The following is a 14522-nucleotide window of genomic DNA, read 5'->3' as shown; positions in this document are numbered from 1 at the left end:
AAATTTTAAAAATATGATGTGTTATGGATAAGTTGTGTTTTAAAACAGGACTTCACATAAAAAAATCATATTTTAAAACATAACTTTAAAAAGTCATAATTTTTTTTAAATATAAAATTCTGAAAGTCGTGATAAAAGAATGACTTCAGTGCTTTTCTTAAAAAAAATTATCATTCTAAAATTGTGTTTTAAAATATATTCATAACCTATAATATTTTCAAAATTTATTCATTCCTTTAATATATATTTTTAAAATATCCCACTCCCGTAAATTTGTCCACCTGCTCCAATAGATATCTGCATTAATATACGCGCTTGATAAATTTATCACCACACAATGACACATGCAGTTGGTCTCAACAAAATTGCCAACACTTCTCACTTTGTCTTGTTCTATACGGTCTTGCATGGAATCTTTTTTTTACTAAATATATATAATAATGGTTAAATTAATATTTTGGTATTCTAAAGATTAAATCAAATCTAAATAATAAATTAATGATCAAAATACTAATTTAATCTATAATATATGACAAGACAAATAAATGACTATAAAAAAACGAAAGTCCATAGCTGTCACTCAGCATCAGAAGACAAAAGTGGGATACATTACAACCTGCAGACTGCAATGGAGCTAATCACAAAAAATGAAAACAATTTGAACTTGAGTCTAAGAGCATCTTTGATTGTACGTCCGCAACTTCTGAACGTGGACCATGAGTGGTGAAACGTGAAAAAATTGTAAGATCACGATGTTTGACTTATCATGTTAGACTTGATTCGCCCAGTAAAAATTAATTTTGGAGAAACTACTCTTTGGTTTAAAATTGATAAAATTAATTTTAAATAAAATTGATTTTAGTTAAAATTAATTTTGAAATGATGTGATTTATATTTAAATATTTATTATAAAGTTACGTTAGGAATAAAATACAATATAAAATTTTGAATCCAATTATAAAAATTATTTAAAGTTATTTTAACTTAAAATCAATTTTAGATTCGAAATCAGTTTTTAATTTTTCTCTAACTTAAAATTAAATATATAATAATATATTTAAAATCAATTCTAAACTCAGAATCAATTCTTAATACCAAATCAAACTCAGGCATCATATAGAGTTGCATATGCATCATGAGAATCAATTTTCGGATTTGATTGTTAGATTTTTCATTTTTTTCCCTTCACTCTTTTCCGGTTAATAGAGTAAAAATTGATTTTGGGAGAAGCTACTGTGCGTCCGCACCTTCTGAACGTGTTTCATGATAGGTGAAATGTGAAAAAACTATAAGACCATGATGGACGTCATTTACCAAGTAAAAATTGATTTTGGGAGAAGCTAGTTGGAATTGCTTTAGCATCATGGAGAATCAAATTTTAGATTTGATTGTTAGCTAGATCTCATTTTTGCCTTTCACTCTTGTGCAACTGAGGATAAATACTGAAAAAATTTATACCAATAGACCTTCACCACATTATATAAGTAAATATGATATTATACTTTAATAAAAAAATAATAAGATTTATGTTTATGAATTTTATTACCCTTATTATATAATGTTTAGATTCTTATTCAACATGAGATTTTATCTGATACTTATATTTTAACTAACTATTTTCCAATTAATTGAGTAAAAATTGATTTTGGGAGAAGCTACTTGGTTACTTCTCTGTTGCCTGTTGCCGTTGTTGTCCTGCCCTTGATTTCCTTCGTTGCTTAGAAGATGAGATGAATGGGGTAGCTTCTTCAGCATTATCTCCATTCCTAACCAATTAACAAGGTAAAGAAAAAATCAAGCTTAATTGGCCCATCTGCCTCCATAATATGCCCACGATCCACCAATATTTACTTTTTTTTAAAAGCTTTTCATTATTTAATACTATTTTCTAGTTCAATGTTAATTTCTTAATAAAAGTCTTTAACATATTAGTATTGTTGTTATAGATCAAAGTTATGATGCATTATGAATTATTTTTTTATTATTTCACAAGCTACTATACTATTCATTTTAATTATTAATTTTATCATAAACAAATCTTGTTGCAAATTTAGCTATTTATTTTTAAATTAATAATCTATATATCAATATCAATATAATAAATCAAAATACAAAAGACATCTATAAACAATAAATACCCATTTTAATAATTATACACTCAAAATCAATTTTGAGAGTTTCTTTCCAAGCATCATTAATTGTGAAAATCAATTTTCTAATTTATGTATCCAAACAAAAATCAGGCATGCTATCCTAAAATCACATTTATTTAAAATCAATTTTATTAAATTACATTGATCTTGAATTAATTCAACAAACATTCATCAAAATACACATTAACTTAATTTTATAAAATCAACTATAAATTAAGAGTTATTGTCTCATTTATATATTTGGTACGAAATATTTCGAATGTGAAGTTTGTTGACATTTTTCATTTATTTTTTTATTAATAAATGATAGTTGTTAATGTGATTAGAAAGTATGATTTCTTCCTCTCTCTCCTCTCTGTTCAATCACCAGATAACTATGTAATATAACTTCTATCTTTCATTCATATTATAAATAACATCCATGCTAAAAAATTGTTTTCGCACTCATGAATCATTGTACGGGTGCACGCTAGAATTCGCCTCAAGTACAATTATTGTTGTTACGTCCTATCTACCCTGCACTGTGTAGTGTAGGAATCGATTTGCAAAAAGACAAACTAGACAAGGGCAAATTAGTACGTGTATTGTTTTATATTTGGAATTAATTACGAGTTTACAATTGATTTTTTTAAAATGTTTAATTTTATATTGAAAAAGAATTTAGAATTAATTCTGAGTTTAAAAATAATTTTACATTAAAGTAAATTTTAGTAATTTTTACATTAAATTTAAATTTTTTTACTAAATTTTATTCTTAACTTAATTTTATAATAAAACATCTAAACATAAATTACATTATTTTAAAATTAATTTTAACTAAAATCAATTTCATAAAATCAATTTTATAATCACTACTACAAAAAGATCATTTTGCATCGGTTCTAAAGTACTTTATACGACCATTTTAAACCGTCTTTGTTGTCAATGTCGTAAAAAGTTAAAATTTTTTACGACAGTTCTTAAGAAACCGTCTTAAAAAAATTACACATTTTAATACGATTATTTTTTTCAAGAACTATCTTAAAATGTAAAGGTTTTTTAAGACGATTTATCGAGAACCGTCTTAGAATATAATTTTTTTAAAAAAAATAAAATAAAATAATGATTCTAAGACGGTGTTTAGAAAACCGTCTTAGAAGTTAGATAATCTAAGACGATTCTTCAGAGAACCGTCTTAGAATGTATTTCTTTTTTTTTAAAAAAATAAATTAAATTAAAATTATTATTCAAAGGCGATTTTGAGACAACCGACTTAGAATGTATTTATTTTTTTTAAAAAAAAATAAAAAATATAATTGTTTTAGCAATTTTTTTTTTGTTAAGCATGCTTCATAATAAAGAGGTAAAAGCTTTAAGAAAATAGAAAAATAAAAACTAATTTACTTAAATAATGTAAACCTGTTCTAATTAATTTTGACGAGGACCCTTTTACAAACACAATTTTTTCTTATAAAAGCAAGTAGAAAACTTTTCTTCAACCACACAATAACCATTATAAGGACGAACAGATGACTCAGCTAAAACAAAAGTTAAGATTCATCTTCTATGTCTTCATTGCTATATATGTATACCTCTTTTGATCATAAGGCTTCATCATCCAAATTAAGAGCTTCTAATTGGATTTCCATTCACCTCGGCAACATATTTGGGTCATAAATCATCAAAGAGGTACCTACCAGATCCTACCACAAGCTCAAAGCAAGATAAGATTTTATTTGAAAGTTATTCAATAAAGGTATGGTTATATTAACAACACTGAATTAATGTCTTGAATTTTTCGTTTATTTTAAATATTTTAATTAAATATAAAAAATAAGTCAAAATACTTTATATTATTAGTAAAATAATAAGCCATGTGTGTTTATTATAATATAGTGATAAATAGTTTTATAAAAAACTGACTTTTTTGAAGAGTTATTCAAAATCTCTTTTAATTTTAATCATATTTTAGATTTTTTTAGTTTTAAATTGTTTGAAAAGATTAAAAAAAATCAGAGAAAACTAAAAAAAAAAAAAATTCTATATAATGTCAACGTGATTTAATTGTGTGGATATGGCTAGACTAAAGCTAGTGGGTCTGGAGAGTGTAAAATAAATACTATAGATTAATTTGCCACGCTAGAATAACTTAATAAGCTAGTAATATTATAGATTAATTTGCCACGCTAGATTAATACTATAGATTTTAAAAAATTCTCTCAATTTGCCAGGCTATCATTTTAAACAATTCTCTCACTTAAGCTGGTAATATTATAGATTAATATAATAGCATGTTTGAAATAAATAACAAAGATATTGCTAAAAACATCAACAGTGGCATAAAAAATGAAAAATTGAAGAATTGGAAGCATACCTCATGCATGTGCCACAAGGAAGCATGCCAAAGAGCTTTATGAGCCCATCTTGCCTAAAATTCCATAGCCACCTGAAAATTAGACATACCCAATTGAATTCAAGAGGTAGAATTAAATTATATACCCGTTATGTTCTGGTACAACACGTTCTTGACTTGGCTCTATTCACTCGTATTCCTGAAACAAATTCCTTGGATTTTCCGGACCATTAGCTTCCAATACTGAAATAAATCATCAACCCACCAAAAATTCACATACAATAATCAATATAAAATAACATATGGAAAGTTTAATACAATATAATAATAATAATAATAATAACAAAAAAATGAATAAGAAATATTAACTTCAGGTGCAGTAGCGTGTGAACCAGATTAATGCTTTCTGAGTCCTTGCCCCTCCCAATACACACCCAAAACCTCAGGTTCTTCTCTTTTATCTTCCTTTTGCCATTTGAACTATCATGTCTAAGTAATAATTTCAATATATGTAAACAGTCAAGAGACAAGCCCAAGCACTGCTAGAACAAGCCCAAGCACACAACACAAGCTAATAAAATAAAATTGCTTACAATTAGACATGGCAATGGGACGGGGCGGGGACGGGTATTGTTTCCCCAATCCCCGACCCCGACTCCCTGACCTGTCCCCATACCCGTACCCGATACCCGACGGGTTTAAAAATTTTATCCCATCCCCGTACCCGTTGGGTATCGGGTATCCCCGACCCCGACCCGTACCCGATTACAATTAAAAAAAAATTAAAAATATTAAAAATTTGATTTTAAAAAAAAATATATTGATTATTAAACATTTATTTTCAACTACTTATATATCATTAAATTTATTATAACATATGTGACTACAAAATTCGTTAAGAAATGAATATTAAATTATGTAAAAATTCTAAAATAAAATTAACTACTAATAAATAAAATAAAGACTAACACATTTGTCTAGCATGATTCCATAATTTTTTAAGGTAAATAAAAAACGTCAAATATGAAACAACATAATTCAAATGTTCATTAGTTCAAATTACACCAAATTAGAAATAAATAGAAAATGAAAACAATGTCCATCATCAAAATAACCACCAACTTCACCAAAGATGTCATCAACATTTCTTCTTCAGCGCTCAACCTGGTATTTATAAAATCAAACATCATATTTTAGATGTTTCAAATCTTAAAATCACACATCACATTAGTAAATAAGTATAGTTATTACTTTACCGATCAACAATAATGTCTACTAATCTTGCAAACATTGAGTAATGTTACTGACCAAAGATCCACCTATATTTTAAAAAATTTGAAAAATTAGATATGTATAATGATATTAAAAAAAATTAGAACAACTAAAAGTGAATATACCTTCATCATCGGATTCAATCTCATCAGTAAAAGTTGATTCTTCAATTGATCTAGAACCTATAAATAATAATTATAAAATAATAAATAACAAGTTATAAGTTTTAAAAATATAAGCAATTCATAAAGTATCACATAAGCATTCAGAATTTTACCTGCATTCTCTGAATTCCATAACCAACTTTTAGAACACATCAAAGCTTCTAAAGTAGTATAATGAAGTTGGCTACGATGAGGAGTTAATATCTGACCTCCAATACTAAATGCCGATTCAGAAGCTACAGTGGAGATCGGAATAGCTAACACACCCCTTGCAATTGCTTGTAGTGTTGGATACTTTAACTCATTCAATTTCCACCACATTAAGATATCAAAATCTGAACTTCTTGGCAAAACTTCTTCCTCTAAGTAATGATCTAACTCTGTTTTCATAGTTAAGGTTCTTGCCATTTTCTTTCTTTCAATGTATCTATCATAATCACACAATTTACTCTTTCCATCACTAACCACATCTTGTGATTCAAAAGAACTAGTAGAATCTTGATGCTTTTTGGCTTGATATTCCGAAACCAAATCATAACACAAGTTTCGGATCCTATTAACTTGAGAAAAAAAATCAATGGGATAAATTGATTCAAAGTAAAACTCAAGCAACTCCATTTTGTATCTTGGATCTAAAACAATAGCAACTCCCATGATCACATGAATAACACTCCAATAAGAATCAAATTTTTGTAACATCTTTTCTGCCATATTTTGAATCACTTCATTAGGGGAATTGACCCATTCAGATAAAGCCATCTTGATCTCACAAATTTGAGGAAAATAAATGTTGGCAGTTGGATATTTTGTACCAGAAATCATTTCTGCAATATCATTAAATATGGCCAACCTCTTACACACTTCCTTTGCAAATTCCCATTGTGAATCACTTGGAAAACAAGAGTATTGAGTTTCACGCTGCTTTAATAGGGAAAACACATCCTTATAGGATATTGCAACATCAAGCATCTTGTAAGTTGAATTCCATCTAGTTGGACAATCTAAACTCAACTTTTTGGTGCAAGGGATTCGCAATTGTTTAGCAGTATCTTGAAATTTTTCTAGCCTTTTAGGTGTTGCAATCCAATATGCTACACTATCTCGAATTTTTTCCACTCCATCCTTCACAACTCCTAAACCATCTTTTACTATCAAATTTAAGATATGTGCACAACAACGCATGTGAAGAAACGCTCCTTCCTTAATTAAAGTGCCTAATTGCAACTTATTCTTAATTTTTTCAATCATGCAATCAATTGTACTACAATTATCCAAAGTGATAGTGGACAATTTTGTATCAATGTTCCAATCCAGCAAACACTCAACTAGTGCATTGCAAAGTCTTTCACTTGTGTGAGGTGAAGGAACATAAATGAACCTAGTATATCAACACAAAAATAGCTTAATTACACTATCACAGAAAAAGATCTAACACAATATATCAACACAAAAATATCTAACACAAAAAATTATAAAAAAATATCCAACACAATATATTGGGAAGCTATAAAATTAAGGATGTTGCTAGTACCTCAAAATGCGACTTTGCAAAGTCCATGAGCTATCAATGTAATGAGCTGTGACAGCCATATACCCTTTCTTTTGGTTGCTTGCAGTCCACATATCTGATGTAATTGCCACCCTTCCTTCATTTGTATCCAACAGCTTCATAACAATTGATTTTTCAAAGTCATAAACATTAAATATCTCTTTCTTTATAGTGTTTCGTGAAGGACATTGAAATTATGGTTGGAGTGTAGCTAAAAATCTTCTAAACCCAACATGATTCACTATTGAAAGTGGATATTCATGCATGATAATAGCACATGCAAGATCCTTCCTTGCATTTTCTTCATTATAACCTCCAACAGTCAATTCTTGTCTACCTTGTGTAACCTTAGGAATAAGAAATGTTTGTCCCTTCCCTTTGTCATGTAATCTTTTCTGAATGCATTTCTCCATATGGGCATGCAAATGCTTTGTTCCATTCTTTGATGCTCCCCCGAGAAGCTTTTTGCAGTATTTACATTGGGCCTTGTCTTGCCCATCAACAGTTTTAATCTTATCAAAATGGTTCCACACAATACTTTTGAGCCTCCCTCCTCCAGTTTTTGTTAATGATACACCATGGTCATCCACCTCCATGCTAGGTGGTTGTTGCATAGGTTCATTATTAGGACCTTCAGCTGTACCGGTAGAACTTTCTACTGGAGTTGGTTGGTGTGAAGATAGCGGAGTAGGATGGTCTGAAGATTGTGAAGTTGGTTGGTGTGAACTAGGTTCTTCAATTTGCATATTTTCTGCCACGGACTTCAACAACAAGCTATTATTTTAAAAACAAAGCAATTAATACAATACATATTAACAAACATGAATAAAATAGTAATCCATGGCAACTAGTGTAGAGAATAATACTTCAAAACACTATATAGCAGTAAAAATGTGACAAGAAATAAATCTGATTTCTCTATTGGCCAATCATTTAAGGCAAGCTTCCTTCATTTAAGGGTCTGTTTGGTTTAATAAATTTTTTTTCCTGATTTTATAGGTAATTACAAAAAATATACATTGGTTTTTACACTGTTTTCTATTTTCAAATATTAGTACAGGAAGGGAAACAATGCAAACATGTTGTCTTTATCACTTGTATAAATCTTTAAAATCGAAAATGAAGTGAAAAATTGTAGCACCTTTGCAATTATTTGTGAAAAGAGGAAATGGAAACAATTTTTTTTTCTTAAACCAAACAGGCCCAATTTCATCATTTTGCTGTAAAATCTTATTTTTCTTTGGGCTTTGGTATGTATATTTTAGTTGTTATGTGATGCTGTTCATTTTAAGAAAGTACATCATCCTTGCTGATTGGCTAATTACACTACACAAATGCAACAGCAGCAGCAACCATGCAGAGTCAGATTGACAGAGGCGTTTCATACAAAAGAGTATTAATAATAGTAACATATGTGGGTAATAATATTATGAATTAGACTGTGCAAAGAAGCAAAAAGGGAAGGTGGGTAATCTTCACTGAAGTGCATTGTCAGTGGGAAATATCCACCCTCCCAATCAGTCTGCAACATATGACATGCAGAAAAATTACCATGAAGTAAATAACAATGTCCACTATTGAACAATTCACTCATTCATTTGCGAATCTAATTCAAGGCATGAAGTCAGAGAACATGACTCACTGAAATAAGCTCATAGTGATAGAATATTTGAGTAATTTCTATGACCTTAATTATGTTAAAAGCAAAAGGTCAATCATAAGCACCTAGATGGCATTGGTTTTCCCTCCTTTCCCCCTTGCTTCCTGGGTGTATGGTTCTCATCCCAACCAGAAAAATTAATTTTAAATATCGTTTGCTGTAAAAAAACTAACATATGTCAAAAGGCTCCTTGCTATCCTAAGGTATAGGGAGGTTAATTATACACAGCCTTGGTATCACACGCAAAGAGGTTGGCTTCTAGATTATGTAAAGTTGAATCTTGATATGAGTACTGAAATTAATATTGACTGAACTATTTTCAACTTTAGCTCGAAAGATTCCCTATGTGATTGGTCATTCTCCTAGTTTAGCTCTTCCAATGGATTCTAGATCCCAACTTGCTTGAGTAAATTGGCTTGGACAACCTATAGCAGCTGTGCATCAATGTACATTACTCCAATTAATTCCTAGTTTTTTTAATGTATATATAGAAAAAGAGATACTATTGTAAATTCCATCCTGAATATAAAATCCAAATGTTTACTTTCCATTGACCCTCCCACCTAATATCCACATTAGAAGTGATATTTTAGCAAAAATTGTCACATGGTATAGCCGTATAGGTGCTCAAAGATGGAACTGGTGAATGAGTTGAAAAATATCAATACCCCTTTAGAGAAAAAGTACCTCCCACCTGCAGAATTGTGCAGTAGCCCCTAAACTCAATAAATACTTTCCATAATCCACTATTAGAGTATAAAAAACTGACCAAGAAAAAGCAGGAACTGAGCTAAATATTCTCTATAGATAATGGGGGTTATTGTCTTGAGTCAACTTCAACAGAGGAGATTAGTTAAAACTTAAGATCATCTCAACTGCAAAATATATCAAGTGGCTCTAAATACATCCTTGGATTATGGGAAAGGTTGAGATATGAACTCACATCACATTACATTTTGTGGAATAAAAACATATTACAATGGCTAGATTTTGTAGTGTGGTTCTCTCAAGGTTCTTATCATGTACCTTCAAAGTTATTTATATAATATATAAGGCTTACGCCTAAAACATCACACAACTAGAACAGTTTCAAACAACTTTACCATCCTCAAACTATGTGACCGCAAAATTATAATTCTGTTGTGCCATACCATCAGTAACAGTAATAAGAAAAAAGCATCTGCCATCACATATAAGGCTCTAAAGCACACAAAACTCTTGGAGGGCAAACATCCAAAACTAACCAAATCGATTCTGTATTTACACCTGGAATCATTGGTCGTGCTGTATATTTATAAATTGACGAATAGCAAAGATCAATCCCTCTAGTTTACTTCAAATCCCGGTCATCCTCCCCAACCCCCAATCGCCAAATAGAAAATCAATAATACAGAGATATTTAAGCATCGAAGATGAAAGCTAGTGTAGACAGAAAAGAGATATGAAGAGAAAAAGAACGCACCCCAGCCTTGCCAGGAATAGTGCAATGCCAGACCATCAAATTAAAGGTGGCATCAGGGAGAGTCTCGGGCACAAAAATATATACCAGACCACAAAAAACATAAAAGCAAACATTTTAAGAAGAAAAAGCTTTAGATGGAAAACCTGTGGTGATGTGGTTGGGCAACTACACAAAGCGCAGCGCCGTGTTCAGCTCTTAGGGGAAATCCTCCTATATCCAAGAGACCACTAATGAAAATCCACATTCAATCCAAAGCAAGGAACATAAAATAAAATCAATGTACTGATCAAACACATACCTGATTACCTGAAGGAAGAAGAAGAGAAAGATTCAAGGTCTGAAGTTAGGGTTAGGGTTGGGGGTAGGAGGTAGGATGTTGTTAAATCTGAATGTGGCTTGGCTTTAGCTTTTTTAATGTGCAGACTGCAGACCCTATTTATTTATTTTTTATTTATGTTATTTTCAGGGTCGGGGTCGGGGTCGGGGTGGATACAGGAATCCCATACCCGTACCCGTACCCGACTTTTGGTTATCGGGAAAACCCGAACCCATACCCGGTCAACTCGGGTATTACCCGTCAAAGTCGGGACGGGTTCGTGTGGGTACCCACGGGTACAGATTTTCTTGCCATGTCTACTTACAATGACTAAATAAGGAAACATAATAAAATTATGAAACAAGTCTCAAGATTACTTCCTTAGTATGATGTCTATTTGATTACATAATATTTAGAGATATTCTAAAATATTTTAAGACACATTAAATATATTTTGAGATATTTTGTATAAATTCAAACACTTCCCTTGAAGCTAATGCTTAAAAATTTTTAACATTGTCACAATTAAAAAACTAAAAACAAGTTACTTACAGTGTGGAAGAGTAAACAATTGGCAGTGGAGAAATGGAGGATCTATTTATTTTATTGATAAGATCCTCGAAATATAAGATCCCAGAAAATGGAAGACCAAGGAATGGAACACAAAGCCTTATTAGTTACCTCCTCCGAAAAATAAGATCCCCGAGCTTTCTTTATATTCGCAGCCCTGCTCCAGAAGAACGTAGTATTCCATGATTTAGACTTACAAAAATAGCTTCATAATTCAGATGGAATTAAGCTCAAATAAAATGCCATCACATGGTGCTCATAGCATTTTGTAAGAATACTAAATTCATAAAACCAAATGTCTTCTACTTTGGAGTAGAAATCTGATCAGTTTCTCAAAAGACATTGATGAGAAGCAGAGGACCTACAAGATTTCAATAAGCGAAATTAAATTCATTAAGAGTTCATGCTGCATGATTCCAGCAATTACATTTACACAGAACACACACACACACACACAAAGGAAACAGTGCCCAACCTCTTGTTTTCAATCTTGTGTAGAACAAGAAAAGTTGCACCAAGTGCTCCTCAAGACAAAAAAAATAGTGAAGCACTGAAGCAGCAAATCCTGATTTGCCGAGAACCCAATCCAAGAAGCATTTGATTCTTTATTTTAAGGCAAAGTCTTGTTGTTGTGAGCGTCAATTTCAACTACCAACACTTTTTTGCTTCCTCCAAATGCTGTAAATGAACACGAAACCTATAGCTTCAATAACATTAATTATTATTAAACTCACTTGGGTGATTATTGAATGAACTTCAGCAACCATGAAGGGGTTTCAACTATCAACTTTCCACTACTATGATAATGACACTAAACTTAACTTCTCAGGAGAGTGAAGAGAAAGCGACAGTGGAATATACCAAAAAATTGAGAGTTTGATGACTTACCGTAAGAAAGTTGAGACAGAGGAAGAATTTTTTTTACAAAAAAATCTGGGAAATGAAACCTTGTCGTGGATCTAACAAGCTCGGAATCGCATCAAAATTGAATCCTGGATTCACCAAAAAAGAACAAAACGAGAAAGAATGATCAATTAATAAACGAAAATGATAGCTGATAAAAGAGGAAAGCAAGAATTGAGAAGAGGAAAAGGGTGATGGAACCGTAACCCTAGTGGAATTGGGATCGAGTTGAGGAGGAAGAGGAGAGAGAAATCGAAGCCGAAAGAAAGAAAAGGATGCGTCGTTTGTATGTGTGGTACCAACGAACTCCGTTTACTGAGAATTGAGGCAACATCGGAAATGAAGAGAAGAGAAAGAGGTAGAGAGAGGGAAGAGAAAGACTCGGAGAAGAGGCAAAGAGAGGGAAGACAAAGAGGCGGAGAAGAGCAGAGAGAGAGAGGGAAGAAGCATGACCAGTGCACTGTCCGATGCGAGAGAGAGAAAGTCACAATAACAAGAAAAAGCCAATTAACAGCTGTAATAAGAGAGAAAAAGCAAAAAAAAGTGTAAATATAAAAGGAATTACGACGGTTTTTTAAATAACCGTTTTTATTATTAATAAATTTATTATAATATTATTTCAAATATTTTTTTAAAACGGTTTTTGTGGACCGTCGTAATTCACGCGTCGTAATAAATGTTTTATTTAGTAGTGAATGTGGATTGAAACAAACACCGAACAAGAAACATTGTTAGTTCTAAAAAAAAACATTGTTATGTGTTTGTACCTTTTTCACTATTTAATAAAACAATGTCAATCGTTAAAATTATCGACAGTTTTTTTTATAAATATCATTTAAAATTCTCTAAAACAATAATTAACTTTTTTTTTTGGTCAAATATTATTTCTTCAAAGAAAAATATTTGATAGACACCCAATGCACTATTTAACACCTAGAGAGTGAGTAAAAAAAAAAGAGAAAATGATAAATACAATAAAGTTTATGATGTGATAGAAAAATGAAAAATGTTACATAAACACTCATTATGCTATTTAACACCTAAAGAGATGGAGAATCAAGAAAATAATAAGTATGAGAAGATTTATGATATGATAGAAAGAAAGATAAAGAGAAATAAGAAGTGTTGGAAGGGTGTTAATAATAAAAATATGTTTGTGTATCATTATATGAAAAGAGAGATAAAAAGAAATAATAGATGTTGGTGAGATATTTAAAATAAAGTTAAATTATTATTTTGATCCTTTAATTTATTTTTAAAGTTTGATTTGGTCCTTTAATTTTTAAATAGTTTAATTTAATCTTTTAATTTTTAAAAATGGTTCAATTAATCTAAACTATTTCTATCATAATGAGAAGTTCCAAGGAAGGGTGGTCAGGACCTGTCTGACCCCTTTGTAGCCGTCCCTGCTCCAACAGATATAAAAAATTGGAGAGGCAGAGTTGTTAAAATAGGAGATATCAAAAATAATAAATTTGTTTAGTATATACGAGATATATGTTGCAATGAAATAAAAACAAAAAAAAATCGTGAGTTCTGCTTGAATTTATTTCCATGCAAAAATAGCGAAAAATTATGAAACAATGCACAACAACTCTATTTGTAACTGATTTTACATGATGACACGATCAATTTTACACTGCATGTGCTACCAACTAACACTCTCTCACCTATCTAGTTTCACATTATTGGATGAACCTACAATTTGTCTGTCTTTTGTTTTGATGTAATCTCCACCGTACTCTGAAAACACAACCTTAACCATCGTACCTGACAGACTCATTAACTATCCTTGACAGACTCTGAAAACAAACCGTACTCTCATTAACCTACAATTTTATTCAAATTTATCATCAAGTACTATTATTTTTGTTTCGTTGATACGTTCTGTTGCTCTTGAACGACCTTACAATGTAGTGAATAGTGATGTCCCATGAAGTTGTGGCAATAATGGTGTAGTACTCAATTTGCAGGCAAATTTCCTGAGATGGGGTGCTTTTACAAAGTATTTCCCCAAATGGGGTCGTTTTCAAAAATTTTACGTGGGGGGTTTGTTTTCTACGTAAACTGCATGGGCTCTTTAGCAAACTGCCATTGGCAATGGCGAGTTTGCTGTGCGAAAGCCACGTGGCCTGGAAACC

General features: G+C 31.0%; 1 protein-coding gene across 1 annotated transcript; it reads right to left on the bottom strand.

Moving 5' to 3' along the window:
* Positions 1 to 1663: 1663 nt before the first annotated feature.
* On the bottom strand, positions 1664 to 14146 carry LOC121174564 (zinc finger BED domain-containing protein RICESLEEPER 2-like). The gene is made up of 8 exons (XM_041013922.1): positions 14052 to 14146; positions 7704 to 8244; positions 7453 to 7586; positions 6035 to 7299; positions 5883 to 5939; positions 4677 to 4728; positions 4507 to 4578; positions 1664 to 1766 (listed from the first exon to the last, which is right to left on the bottom strand). The coding sequence occupies exons 1-8, from the start codon at positions 14144 to 14146 to the stop codon at positions 1664 to 1666; spliced, it is 2319 nt and encodes a 772-aa protein (XP_040869856.1).
* Positions 14147 to 14522: the final 376 nt, after the last annotated feature.

Source organism: Glycine max, chromosome 1 (genome assembly GCF_000004515.6).
Source record: "Glycine max cultivar Williams 82 chromosome 1, Glycine_max_v4.0, whole genome shotgun sequence".
In the NCBI taxonomy this organism is placed as follows: Eukaryota; Viridiplantae; Streptophyta; class Magnoliopsida; order Fabales; family Fabaceae; genus Glycine; species Glycine max.
The sequence above is the reverse complement of the archived record's forward strand: the minus strand, read 5'-3'. Positions and strand labels throughout refer to the sequence as shown.

What these genes read in the sequence shown, in the direction of transcription:
- LOC121174564 (XM_041013922.1), bottom strand. Translation starts at nt 14,146, where the DNA reads ATGGTTAAGGTTGTGTTTTCAGAGTACGGTGGAGATTACATCAAAACA. An exon ending in TTGCAAAGTCGCATTTTGAG is followed by an intron (nt 7,300 to 7,452) that starts GTACTAGCAACA and finishes TTGATATACTAG; the next exon opens with GTTCATTTATGTTCCTTCAC. An exon ending in ATGGAATTCAGAGAATGCAG is followed by an intron (nt 5,940 to 6,034) that starts GTAAAATTCTGA and finishes TATTATTTATAG; the next exon opens with GTTCTAGATCAATTGAAGAA.